This window comes from Nicotiana attenuata, unplaced genomic scaffold, assembly GCF_001879085.1.
Source record: "Nicotiana attenuata strain UT unplaced genomic scaffold, NIATTr2, whole genome shotgun sequence".
NCBI lineage: Eukaryota > Viridiplantae > Streptophyta > Magnoliopsida > Solanales > Solanaceae > Nicotiana > Nicotiana attenuata.
In genome coordinates, this window is record NW_017670539.1 from 357586 (window position 1) to 371315 (window position 13730).

Below are 13730 nucleotides of genomic sequence, written 5' to 3' on the forward strand. Positions count from 1 at the left end.
GGGTGGTGCATAAAAACGAAAAAGTAGAAATTTAAAATTGCAATAAAAAAATAAGGTAAAAAAATAATATTTTATTTTACGGGTGGGGGATGGGGGTGGGGTGGGGTGGAAGGGTAGTAGAGTGGGTGGTAACGGAAAAACTGAAATTTGAAAGGAAAAAAAAGAGCCTTTTTTGGAGAGAGGGGGTGGGGTGAGGTGGGTTGGTGAAGGTAGGGAATGTTGAGAAGGAGTTTTGAAAAATGTTTTCCCTTGTCTTGGTAAGGAAAATATTTTCCTCCAATTGGAGGAAAATGAGTTCATAAGAAAAATATTTTCCAAAATATTTAAGCCAACCAAACATGGAAAAATTGGAAAATATTTTCCTTCGTACAAACACACCCCAAAAGTCAAAAGAATTCCACATGAGATAAGCGAGAAACAATATTTATTAAATTTTAAGTTCAGCCTATGGACAAAGAAGATCTAATAAGAGTGGTACCAAAGTATCCTGTTCGTGCAAATCACCCGTAAAAATTGCACGGAGCGCCTTATTTGGTCGCCCCCATTTAACCTATACTCATTTTTTTAAAACTTTTAACTTGTACCCACTTTTTAAACAACTTCAGCCCCTTTCTCCTCCTCCTTCTCCTCCTCAAAGTTATATCCGCCCTCAACCTCTTTCTTTTATGGAAGCGTCGATCCTAATTAGTTTACTAAGTACACTAAAAGAAAAATAAGCAACTGATTTGCGAGGATTGAGTTGGAACGTCGATTCAAAACTTCAGCTGGAAAATTTATATTGAAGTACCAAACACCACAGAGAAAGAATTTTACAATAATTGGTGAATTGAAAATTATGATAATTACTGCAGAATTTTCATACAATACGTCTCATTTCACTTATTTATTAACTTGATTAAGACTCGATCTTGGTCCAATGATTGCACCACCAGTGTTCATTACTCACTTGATTAAGACTCGATCATACTTCTGGCGAAAGATGGCAAAATGAATGCTGCTTTGTGAATTTGAAAAAGAAAAAAAAAGACAAACAAAAACTTCAGCTCCAGAGCTCTAGAACTGCCAGTTACAAAACAAGAACTTCAGCTCTAGAGCTGAAGTTTGCCAGTTCGTCAGTTACAAAACAAAAACTTCAGCCAGTTCGCCAGTTACAAAACAAAAACTTCAGCTCTAGAGCTGAAGTTTGCCAGTTACAAAAACAAAAATTTCAGCTCTAGAGCTTGAAGTTCGCCAGTTACAAACAAAAACTTGAGCTATAGAGCTGAAGTTCGCCAGTTACAAAATAAAAACGTTTGCCAGTTACCAAACAAAAACTTCAGCTCTAGAGTTGAACTTCAGGCCTGGCTACTAGAATGCTGAAGTTTTGCGTGATTGCCTTTGCTACTTCACCCCCGTATGCTGAAGTTATGCGAAAAAGCACGTACGCTTGCAATTTTTTTTACAAAACGGACACAGGTTAAAACGTGACACAAAAAAATACAAATGCCCCAAATCACCCCCACCCGCATAATTGTCTGGCCCATCGATTTATCCCGGAAAAGCGGGCGGGTCCCGTTTTATTGCATATAAACTCCCACCACGTCTTGTGCTGGCGGCTTTAGGAAACGGGACCCAGATGACGCAATCAACTAACTGAGAGGCGCGGTGATCGTGGTGGGAAGGCCATCATCACGCATTTGGAGCATGGGTAGGCACCTGTCTATTTAAACTCCTCCGTCTTCAACTTCGTGTGCAGAACTACCATAGTAGCATCACATTTACTTCATATCAGTAGCAAAACTCTCCATTCTTCCCAATTTTTTCAGCTTCGAAAACCCTACGTCTTACTGTTGAGCTCCATTTTGAAGGTACTTTTCAAATTTATCAGTCTGTCATTTATGTTTTTTTCTTTTTTTAAATATCTAGAAGTATATTTGGTTGGTCAAAGATGGACAGTGTCACTTGCATTCATTTAAGAGGTTTGGAACAATTTTACCAATCATTTCGCAATTAATTCTACCTTCTCTTTCTAACTATGTATTTTTTTATGTTTCAGAAAGCGCCTGTTAAAATTTTTGTTTGCTCATTGCTGCTAAACTTTTTTGCTGAATTGTGTAAACTAAACTGTCCTTTTTAAATTCCATCACCTATTCAACATGCCAGATGCTTTGGGTTGGAAATTCACCATCGTCCATTACAGAAATTATTAAAAAATAAAAATAAAAAATTCACGTCCGCACCTGAGAGGGTGTGTTGCAGGCATAATTCAAATGAATAAAGTATGCCTTCTCTAAAAATTTATGATATTAAACGACGCGATTCACATAATTCAATTCAACAATATAGTCCTAGTTGTAATGGTTTTAAGCATCATGAAATGTGTAAGTTTCACTGCAGGAGCTTTAGCTCTTGCTTTTGCTAATTAATTATCACTATCAATTAGCTTGGCGCAAAATTGTTAGCAGAAGTCAGAAGTCATATAGGCATGCGAGTTTCTTTGCATTTCTAGCCTGTTGTGTTGATCAGGTGCTTCATTAGAAAATTTGGCTGCAGAACTTGGGACTAAATTGATATCTTATGGAGCAAATGTTAGTTCAAAATGGTGTTAAAAAGGTACAGTTGCTTCCAGCGGTAAATGATGACCATGGAGGCGTTATAGTAGAACTAGAGGAGCATATGGACCCAAATATCTTTCATAACATGCTTAGAAGTTCGTTACATCAATGGAAGCTGCAGGTATATTGATCTAGTTACTCTTATTAGGAGCAGAGATTTGCTTAATGTTCTGTTTACACGTGATAATATAGTCAATGAGAGCAGTGTTCTGGAATACCTGTGTAATATATGGTTGACTTTGCTTCCCTTTTTCTCTTTCAATTCTTTTCTACATGTATTATCTTGCAGGGGAAAAAGGGCGTGTGGATTAAAATGCCCATTCAACTTGCAAATCTGGTTGAACCTGCAGTTAAGGTAATGTCTTCTTTACGTTTTTCTAACTTGGACGTTATAGTTCATCCTGATAAAAGAAGTACATGGAATTCCAGCTAAGATACTTCAATGTGTCATAGAATTTGCAATTTTCAGAGGTATCTAATGTTTGTTTCGAACAAATAAATTTTCAGTGAAACCCAAGCCATGGTATAATGAAACAATGTTTTCTTGATCCAAATTGGAATTACTTATTTTTGTTCTTTGAAATCTACAGCAGTAAAGTATTTACCGACCTTGTTTTCACAAACTCATAAGTCAAAACTGCCGCTTATATCATCCTTTGGGTTGAGAAATAATATATTATCCGTTCAATCACGCTAATCCTAATCTTTAACACTGGATGCAGGAAGGGTTTTGGTACCACCATGCAGAACCTCATTACTTGATGCTTGTGTATTGGATCCCTGAAACTGGGAATACAATCCCTGCAAATGCCTCACATCGAGTGGGTATTGGTGCTGTCGTCTTGAATGAGAAAAGAGAGGTAGTTAAAAGCTGCTATAAATTCCGCTCTAGTAGTTACCCACATGGACATAATACTTCACTTAGTCCGTATCTGTTCTAATTCTCGATATGATATTTCCCTCCTTGAATGTCAGATTTATGTTACCTAAAATAGTATATCATAGTCCTGATGCATCAAATTGCTTTTGAAGATGATCTAATGGTTGCGTTAAAGTCTACCTGCTGTGATAAAGCTGGCGTTATTGTCACTTCATGCATATGGAAAATTTGGGCTCTTCATTTCCTATTTGTCAAATCTTGATTCTCTGCTAACATCTTACCCCTCTTAGTCTAAGGAGAGTGATTGTGAGTGCACTTGCCACTAAATAGCCTGTAAAAAAATAAGAGCTATTTAGCATCATATTTGGTAAAATCCACTAACCTATTTTGCAGATATCTTTCTGTCTAACTAGATGTACTTGTTCTCTGTGGTAACTCTCCGCGAACAAAGCATATCTTTATCATTAGAAACATCCCTCTTGCTTGGGCCACTATGCTTAAGCATATTGGAGGTAATTATTTCATAGGTTTGCCACCCATTCTCTTAACTGCAAACTCTTGTTTTCAGTTGCTTGTTGTCCAAGAAAGTAGTGGCAGAATGAAGGGAATGGGGATGTGGAAGATCCCTACTGGTGTTGTTGAAGAGGTATGCTCAATGTTGAAGCTAAAGTCAGCTTTAAATACAAGTCATATATCAACTTGTAAGTCTTAAACTGTATTTTAAGCTTTTGTTCTGCAGGGTGAGGATGTATTTGAAGCTGCAATAAGGGAAGTAAAAGAAGAAACAGGAGTAAGTATATCTTATATACAAAACTGAAACATCCAACAGTTAAAGTTGACCTAAAATGCTACATAATGAATCAATCTATCAATGCATCTAAGTTTTCTGCCGTACATTTGACCGTTATTGTTTCTCTGAGATTATCTGGGTTTCTTTTGGTGCAGATTGATACAGAATTTCTGGAAGTGCTTGCATTCAGGTAGGAAACTCGTGCATTTGTTTGATTATTTGACTATGTATGTATATCAGTTCTTCATTTAGTGGCTAACCCATTCGCACAGGCAAAAGAACAGAATCGATTCAAGTTTAATGTGATATACCTTGGTTCTTTGTTTCACATGGTTGTGGGTTTACTCATTGTGATATATCATGTGTAAAGAAAATAAAAAGCAGTGCCAGTGCAGAAAATTTTTGCATGATACTATTGCCTCTCCTCCAAATTGACTATCTTCTTTAGTTTACCTAAGTTAACCACCTTCCACGGTGAAAATCAAACTACCTTTTGAAAAGAAAGTTCAGAAGTTTTAATCTTTTTAAAGTTCTATAAGGTGTTACTTTATAATGCATTGGAGGATTCATGTTTGATTAAATGGACTTATTGACTAGGAGGAGTATCTCAAGGATTGGTGTAAAATTTCTTAATTTTTCAGAACCTAGAATACGTTGGGGTCATGACATTTCTGTTGACAGGCAGATGCACAAGTCATTCTTTGGAAAGTCGGACTTATTCTTCATTTGCATGATGCGCCCTCTTACGTTTAACTTACAAAAGCAAGATTTAGAAATTGAGGCAGTTCAGGTATTTCTAGTTTGTTTTACGGATTTGTTACAGTATTCTCAAATCCTATTTAACAAATGTTATGCGATCTTACTGCGTTGCAGTGGATGTCACTAGAAGAGTATGCTGCTCAACCTTTTGTTCTGAAACATGGCATTTTCAAATACATCAAAGATCTGTGCTTGGCAAAGGCAGAAGGGAGTTACCTGGGGTTTACTCCTGTGCCGATTAAATCTTATTTTGATGATCCTACGAGTTACCTTTATTTCAATGAAGATGGTCTGGTCCAGGAAAACTCTGCAATTCATCCATGAAGAAACAGAGTGGGGCAATCACATTTGCCAGATTAACGGTATGACTTTTTCTATACCGCTCTATTCAGGTCTGATTTCATTCTAATACTAGTAGTTCTCTAAACTAAAGAAGTAGGATAAATGGTATTGGTAGCATAGATCTTCTGTTTTTCCTATAATTGCTTGTACACCGAAATAAAATGTATTTTCCAAGTCTTTGTATGCCTCATTTTACGCAGTGTATCCAATGAACCACAGCAAGCATACTTATTCCAATTTGCTTGCTTCTTCTCTTATTCTTTGTTCATCTAAGTAGTAATTTCTCATGTAAAATTCTTACCTATGGAGCAAATACTTTGTTGGAGGAGTGTAATTGTATTTTTTTTCCCGAGTGTGTAGCTGTATTGACTACACTGAACGGAAGGAAAAAATTAAGGAATCCTGATGATGAGGTACTAATTTATGAAAAGGTTTTACATTGCTACTATTTTGCCTATAATAATGTTAGATTAGTTAGTGTTGATGTGTTAACATTTGAGAAAAGGAAGCTTGTTCCTCGTTGGGAAAATAGAGAAAGGTAGAAGTGCTTTTAAACACTTCTTGTCTTATTTGGTTTGAATTATTTGAGGGATATTTGAAGGGAAACTAATTGTGGCTATATAGGAGTATTAATTTTATTTTAATCACCTATTTTTTTTTAATTAAAAAGTTTTTATTAATTATTCAAAATGTTTTAATAGTTCTATTTTAAATTTAAAAAAGTGACTATTAGTTATAAAAGATACCCGTTGATTCCAAGAGCTCCTAGAGGTATTATAAGTACCCGTTGTCTCTCCAAAAACTATAAACATCAACAACTATAAAAAAATTTCTTCCTCTCTCTTTCGATTTTTTACAACTCATAAAGTTTGTTCTTGTGGAAAATGCGGATTAATTGCAGCTATTCGAATTTCGTTGGCTTTGTAAATTCTGGGAGGAATTGTGCTGCCATCCCTACAGCAATGACGTGAGAGGTTTAAATTCCTTAAAGATAGTGATACACTATCAAAGCCAGTGTATTTCGTCCCCATATTCTGCAATATTTTTTCTAACAAATAATGTGATTTAAGATAGAGAGTTGCTCAGTAGCCTTAGGCAGCCTCTTCAAAAAGATATTTAGATTTTTTAAAAAGCATTTTCTGACAAATGTTTTTGCGTAGTTCTTTCAAATTTCAGTCGTTAGTTTTCACCCTTAGGGCAAGTGCACTATTTTTTGCACCAAATTTAAATTTGGTATAAAATTTGGTGTTTTTTTTTTTGGCTCCAATGGAACACCAAATTTTTCACCATTATAGTGTGTGAATAGTGTCGCACCAAATTTGGGGAGAAATTCAAAAATAGCCAGATTTACCACTGGTCGTTGAAAAATAGCCAAGTTTCAAAAGTCATCGAAAATTAGCCACTTTAAATCTGAGCGAAAACACTGTTCAAAATCCGAAAAAATACGCCCGCAAATTTTACGGGAGTTCCAGCAAGTATAATTGTCCAGTATAATATAGTGGAGTTTGGAGCACTGGTGCTCCAGTCTCCCGCAAATTTTACAGGAGTTAGCAAAGTATACCGGTCCAGCATAATATGTCGGAGTTCGTACACAAATGCACCAGAACTCCCGTATATTATACTGGACCGGTTCCTGTTGCAGCAAAATAGTGGCTATTTTTCATTGACTTGATAAACGCTGGCTATTTTTCATTGACCAGTGTGAAAACTGGCTATACCATGATATTTTAACCCAAATTTGGTGCAACACTATTCATCAACACCAAATTTGATTTATTATCATTTTATTCATCTTTTTATTTTTTTTTTTGGACTTTTAATTTATCATATATTGTGTATATAATTAATTTTTATATTAAGATCTTTATAATTTTAATTTTATATCCTTTTTTTGATATATTAATTTTTGTATATATGATGTAATATTTATTTAATTATCTTTTATCAATGATTTCACTTTTAGTTGATTTATCCTTTAAACTAATTTTGTAATAAATGATTATATAAGTGGTGAATGTGAATTATATATGATGAATATGGAAAAAAGAAAAAAGATGGAATTTGTTTGAAGGAAATAAAAAATAAAAAATAAATAGAAGATAATAATATAATATAGAAGAGAGAGAAGAACTATTCTTTTTTGGTGTAAAAAATGGTGTAATGGTTGGAGTAAATTTGGTGTTACACCATTTTGGTGTGAAATTTGGAGATGGTCTTAGGTTATCTTTTGTGTTTTCACTTTAGACACAGTTTTGCAATAGAAAACTTTTTTTTGGAGCCAATTTTGTGTTTTAGCTGTAATCGCCGGGGATCGTGCGCGAGGGGTGGTGGTGGTTTAGTTTTGGGCATAAATGATTCCTTTTACTATTTCCATTTGTCTAATGCAACGTAAACCAAAAGAAACTTAAGCACCCCTCACGCCCCCGCCCCACCCAAGACCCAACCCACACTCTCTCTTAGGAACCAATCGATTGGTTTGTGCCTCGTCGATAAACAAAAGCTTTAGTAAAGATGAGCTGATGAATCTGTAATGATTCATGAAATTTTGGAGAACCAACATTGGGGAATCCGAAGGTCAATCATTCCACTGCTTTATAATTATGTACATGAAAGAGAGCGGATTGAAGAGTAAATACATATCCAACTCTGAACTGTTAGGCATAAATACTGTGATAGGGGGAGTAGGAGGCCATTCTAAATGCGGCTGTAGCCTGGTCCTCAGTGGGATCTACTTCTACAAGCAAGAGACAGTGTTAGTCACAAGACCTGTTAACTGAATATTGAACTTGGTGCCTTGTTTTGAGTCTCGGAATATTGCTTGTTGACTCCTCAGGGCTGATTTTCTTTAATCAGCAGTTAATAATTAGGCTTTTTAGATGACACTATAGTTATTTAGAAAGTACTATTAGATGAGTTGATCTTATTTCGAGCTTTATCATTATTTTTGGACTAATAAAGTTACTATTTTGAAGTGAAGATGAATCCAAGGGCAGTATAGCACTACCTTTTTTGTTGGTATAACCATTTGTATTTGGAATCCATCACCTCTTAAAAATTTTGCTGCATAAGGCTCATTAAAAAAGGGAAAATTTTATTTTGCGTCTTATACAACTGACATTAGCGGTATGAGGCATCTTTCTTGTCTCACAGTTTTGTGGACCCAGAAGTGTAAGATTGGGGTCCACAAATTTGTGAGAGAAAAAGAAGACTTACACAACTTACATAAGTTGTGTGAGACACACAATAAAACTTCTCTTAAAAAAGTGCTCTCTGTCACAGGAATTTTTGTATTTCTAGATTGAAACTGAAAAGTGGAGAAACGCAGGAACAAATATATAGGACTCATTGTCAAGAAAAGGTCGGTCAGTTATTAGTACTGCATTTTGCAGTTAGTGGGCCTTACCAACTTTATCATAAGTCACAGTCCCTAACAGGGCTTCAAACGGTGCCTAACCCAACTGCTAATTCCATGATCAAACATTGAAAGGCCAGAATTCTCTGGACAATTGAGTCGATGCTCTAATTTCAATGACCATTTCTAGAAGGAATCTCAAATTTGAGTTTGAAACCTAGAGATCAGTGAGCCAATTAAAAAGTACTCCACAAAAGCATGGTAGCAACAAAATTCATCTCTTTCAGTTTCCGCAACCCCTATGCCAATAACGAATTTAGAATTCATCGATTTGTTAATGTAGCTGTCAAGCAACTAAATTATTTTACGGGTTATTGTTGGTAGGTAAATATTTATGCGTTTTTATCAAATCTTATCAAATTACCATGGTTAAAATAATTAAGTGAAAATATATATTAATTGCTCATAATTAAGTGATAGAAGCCTATATATAAACACATATCTTGTATCTTTTGATTTGATACAAATACTAAGTGCCAGTAAATTTTTAGTTATTGTTTAAACGTGATCAGCAATCTAGAAAATAAAATAAATAGGAGTAATATTTTACAACTTACAACGGTTCAATATGTACCTGAATAGATTCAATAGTCATCTTCTTGAATTGAGACAAAATCTCCAAAAAATATTGAGTAAAACCACTTCGGAATAATGCATAACAGCGAAAGAAAAATTTAAATTTTATGACAGAGTAAGATGGCAACGGAAATATATGAAAAGCTTATCATAAATTCATAATTAATGGTTAACACGCAAACAAGGACTCATATTACAGAATCAATTCCATCTCTGAATCAACTTAACACTTAACAGAGATAATCAAAGACACATTAACAAAGAAGAAAATGGGTCTAAAAACTTAGTACCAAAAAAAAAAAAAAAGCAAAAGCACCATAAAGCCTGTTAGACAGTATAGAACTTACACTACCGTTACAAATCCACTTATTTCACAATTAAAAGCCCCTAGAGTTAAACAAAGAAAAATAAAATTAGAACCTAAGAAAAAACAGACATTTCTTTTTCAAAGACCTAAAGAAATAAAAATAGAACTTACATCAATAATTTGAAGGCAAACCATATACTAAAAACGGCGGTAAGCGATGCTCCAGCGTTGTACCTACCAGCACCGTTATCATCTGTGGTTGAATCGGCAGAATCATCACTAGGACCATCCGCCGGAGAATCCGCCGGTGAATCAGCGGAAGACTCAGGTGCCGGCGGCGACTTGTGTTTATCCTTTGAGTGCTTAGGAGATTCAGCGTCGGCATCCGGTGCCGGCGCCGGCGCCGGAGTAGGAGCAGCCTTGAACAATTCCTTTGGCAACAACACCTTATCAAGCGAAAATATCGCCAGCGGCTGTTCATCAACCAAAGTCCCCGTGATCTTCGCAGTCACAACCTTCGTCTTCAGTGTAACATCTTCGCCGTCATTTTGAACGGTAAAATCGTACTTCTTAGCGCCATCTGTAGCTAACGTGTTCATAACGCCGTTATTAGATTTCAAACTCGATATCGATTGATAAATAGGAACTCCGTGATACTCGAGCAGCGACTGTTTCCCGTCAGCGGTTAAATTCTTAAACTTAGGTAAAAAATTCTTCATTGCGTCATCTCCAGGGCAAAATATCGTTAATCCTCCATCAACATTGTCCTCGAATGTCTTTTCAGCAGGAGAAGCTAAAAGCGTCTCGGCAAAAACTTTGCAGCCGTGAGCAGACATTAGCGAAGTGAGATTCATCTGACTTGGTCCTGGAGTCGGAGCTTCAGCTTCGGCTGAGGGCAGAATCGTACTTATTTGGATAACGGAGATGTTATAAGGAATCTCCTCAACGGATTTGATAAATTTGGCGGGAGGAGGGCCATCGTAATCGGCAGGGCTAAAAACGACTTTTCCTCCTTTTACATTAGTGATATTGACGAAGCCGGAAGAACCGGAAGCCGAGCCCGTGGCTTGGAATATAGTAGCAGCAAGTGCGGTGCCGTTAGTGATCTGGTGAAGCTTTTTGGCGCCGAAGTAATCGAGAAGCACGTGAAATGAGAGCACATTTTTCATGGCGTAAATGGAAAGGTGCTTGGAGAGTAGATCTGACATGCCGGCATTGTCGACGGCGCAGACGGTGATGGTTTGACGGCGGTTGATTTCGTAGGCGAGGTGTGTTGTTGTTAAGTAGTGGTTGAAAGTGGAGAATTGTGGGTGTTTGGCCAGAATGCGGGTAATGTTGTGTGCTTCAGTGGTACAAAGGAGAAGGGCTAGAGAGAAACCCACCGCGGCCGCAGCGGCCGACGACAAAAGCTTCATGTTATTATTGTTGTAAGAGAGAGAAGAATTCCGGCGACTGTGTGTTGGAGTGAAGGAGTGGACTGTTAGAAAGAGAGAGAGGGTGATACTCACTTATTCAGTGAAGTGGAAATAAATGGAGTTTATTGGGGCTAGTGAGATCTCAAGTGACTGCAAATTTATTGACCAAGTACGAACCTTAAAATTACAGAAAGGGCTACCACTTAACGGGTATAATATGTGTTTTACACGTAATCACATATATTAATATTAACATTATTACTTTCGTGTATATATGTGGAATAATATAATTACTGACTATTTTAATAGCGCTTAACTTGTTTGCTACTCCCCCGCACCAAAATAAGTGATTTTTTGGATGTTTTCACACAGATTAAGAAATCCACCTTTTAGCATTAATTAGCAATGGAATTGACCATATTAACCTTTACTATCTCACATAAACACTCCTAACACATATTCCAACACTATTTACTCCAAGGACAATGTAGGAAAAAAATAATTAATTCATTCTTGAAATCTGAAAAAATCACTTATTTTGGACCACAAGACAAATGCCAAAAAATCACTTATTTTGGACCGGAGGGAGTATTAATAACCAAGCTTCTCCGAACCCCAAAAAAGAGCTTTTCAGCAGAAGTAATTTTGGAGAAGCAGAAAAAAGTAATTTTTCCCCAAAAATAATTTTGACAAATACTCTTAGAAGCAAATTTTAAAAATTTGGTCAAATACTAATTGCTGCTCAGAAATACTTTTCAAATAAATTAGTCAAACACAAACTGCTTCTCTCCAAAAGTACTTTTAAAAAATACTTTTGAAAAAAAAAATATTTCTCAAAATAAGCTGATTTTGCAGCTTGGCCGAACATGCTTCTTAATTGTTATTGTATCACATTAGTTTGTTAGCTATTTAAAATAAATTGATACAATAGCAATAATAATTGTACCGTCGTAACAACACTGTTGATATTAATATAATTTGACGTAAATATCAGTGTATATAGATTTTACCTATCGGTTGTTTCTTATTTGGGTGTTTGGAATTTTTTTAATGAGTAAAAATCATTTACATTCCTGAGTTTTTAAAAAAAAAAAAAATCAAACTCATCCTTCAACTTAGAACAATTGTCATTCTCCTCTGTTCATCCTATGCAATATCTATGTTATTGTTATTTTTTTTAATTTCCCATATATGTAATACGTTTTTATATTATCAAAACATTTTATGTAGGTATTTTATTCAGAATTTAAATAATATTATATCATATTATATACTTAAATTTAAGTTCATTAACATTATAAATAGATTAATTATATTATAAATTTATTATAAATTCTATCGTAACTTCTTCTTCTTCTTCTTAATATTATTTTAATATTATGTGCATTACGTATGCATATAATGTATATTGTTGTGCGTGATAAGTTTCCTTTGTCTCTTATTCTCTATTGTAAATAGATTTTTGTGTTTTGATTGTTATTAATAAAAATTTTCTACTGTAATATGAAATTCATGTAAAGTATAAATAAATTTTAGGAATTTATTATAAGATCTACCTCTATTTTCCATGCATTAAATTTTTATTAAATGCATTGCAAGCTTTATAAAATTTGCACTCTCTTTTATTCTTAATTTTGTAAATAGATTGAGTTTTGATTGCTAATTAAAAAAATTAATGATACGAGCAAATTAATCTATTATAAATTTTTATTTTTCTTATTTATTTATTATTAGACGTCATTTGCTTACTACTTCTCACTTTTTTCGAAAAAATATTGATTTGTTTATAGGTAAGTCCATAACATAGATTAAAATAAAAAAAATCATTATTTTAAAAAAGAAGACGATAAACTTGTAGAGGGTAAAATAGATATTTTAATTAGTCAACTTTGATAAGAGAAGGAGAACGATAAATGTTCAAACTTTGAGGATGAACTTAATTATTTAAAGCTAACTTAAGGGTGTAGATAATTTTCACCTTTTTTTAATAATTTTTTTTCTATTTTAAAAATTTTAAGTTCTTTTGAAATGGATGGGTCTGTTAATAATGAGAGGTATGTAAAGGAGCAGAGGATTCTTGTACGATCGAAACCGTAGACTTAATTTTGTTTCGGCTTTCTAGCCTGGCTGGCCAAGCTTCTCCGACTCTAAAAGCATTTTTTTTTTCAAAGTCGATGTGTTTGGCCAAGTTTTTGGAAGAAAAAAAAGTGCTTTTGACGAGTAGCAGAAGCATTTATGGAAAAATAAAAAAAAGTAACTTCTTTCCAATAGCATTTCTTTTTGAAAAACACTTGAGAAAAAAGCACTTAGAATTAATTTTTAAAAGATTGCCCAAACACTAAGTGATTTTCAAATTAATTAGCCAAACAAACTGCTTCTCATCAAAAATATTTTTGAGAAAAGCATTTTTGAGAAAAAACACTTCTCAAAAATAAGCTGGTTTTTGCAGCTTGGCAAAACATGCTATCCGTGTTACTAAGGTCACGATGGTAATTTTTGCCCAAATTCTATTATGAGGTTATATATTCAGTAGTATAATAAAAATGACACAATTGGCTTAAGAAAATAAGTTTTTAAAGATATTCTGTTGGGATTTTAACACAACCCAGAAATAATAGTGTATATATATATATATATATATATATATATATATAT

At 34.6% G+C, this 13730-nt stretch overlaps 2 protein-coding genes across 3 annotated transcripts; one reads left to right on the forward strand and one right to left on the reverse strand.

Annotated features, from left to right (window-relative positions):
* Positions 1-1600: 1600 nt before the first annotated feature.
* Positions 1601-5699, forward strand: LOC109240710 (nudix hydrolase 10-like). 2 transcript variants are annotated; one of them, XM_019407381.1, is made up of 9 exons: positions 1601-1847; positions 2518-2715; positions 2884-2949; positions 3317-3454; positions 4043-4120; positions 4214-4264; positions 4420-4454; positions 4946-5054; positions 5138-5699. In XM_019407381.1, the coding sequence occupies exons 2-9, from the start codon at positions 2557-2559 to the stop codon at positions 5345-5347; spliced, it is 846 nt and encodes a 281-aa protein (XP_019262926.1). In that variant the 5' UTR covers positions 1601-1847; positions 2518-2556; the 3' UTR covers positions 5348-5699. The 2 variants fall into 2 exon arrangements, with proteins under 2 accessions (XP_019262926.1, XP_019262925.1); XM_019407380.1 differs by having other exon boundaries at positions 2533-2715.
* Positions 5700-9474: 3775 nt separating this feature from the next.
* On the reverse strand, positions 9475-11253 carry LOC109240711 (fasciclin-like arabinogalactan protein 1). Its single transcript, XM_019407382.1, has 2 exons — positions 9832-11253; positions 9475-9740 (listed from the first exon to the last, which is right to left on the reverse strand). The coding sequence occupies exons 1-2, from the start codon at positions 11073-11075 to the stop codon at positions 9731-9733; spliced, it is 1254 nt and encodes a 417-aa protein (XP_019262927.1). The 5' UTR covers positions 11076-11253; the 3' UTR covers positions 9475-9730.
* Between the last annotated feature and the right edge of the window lie 2477 nt (positions 11254-13730).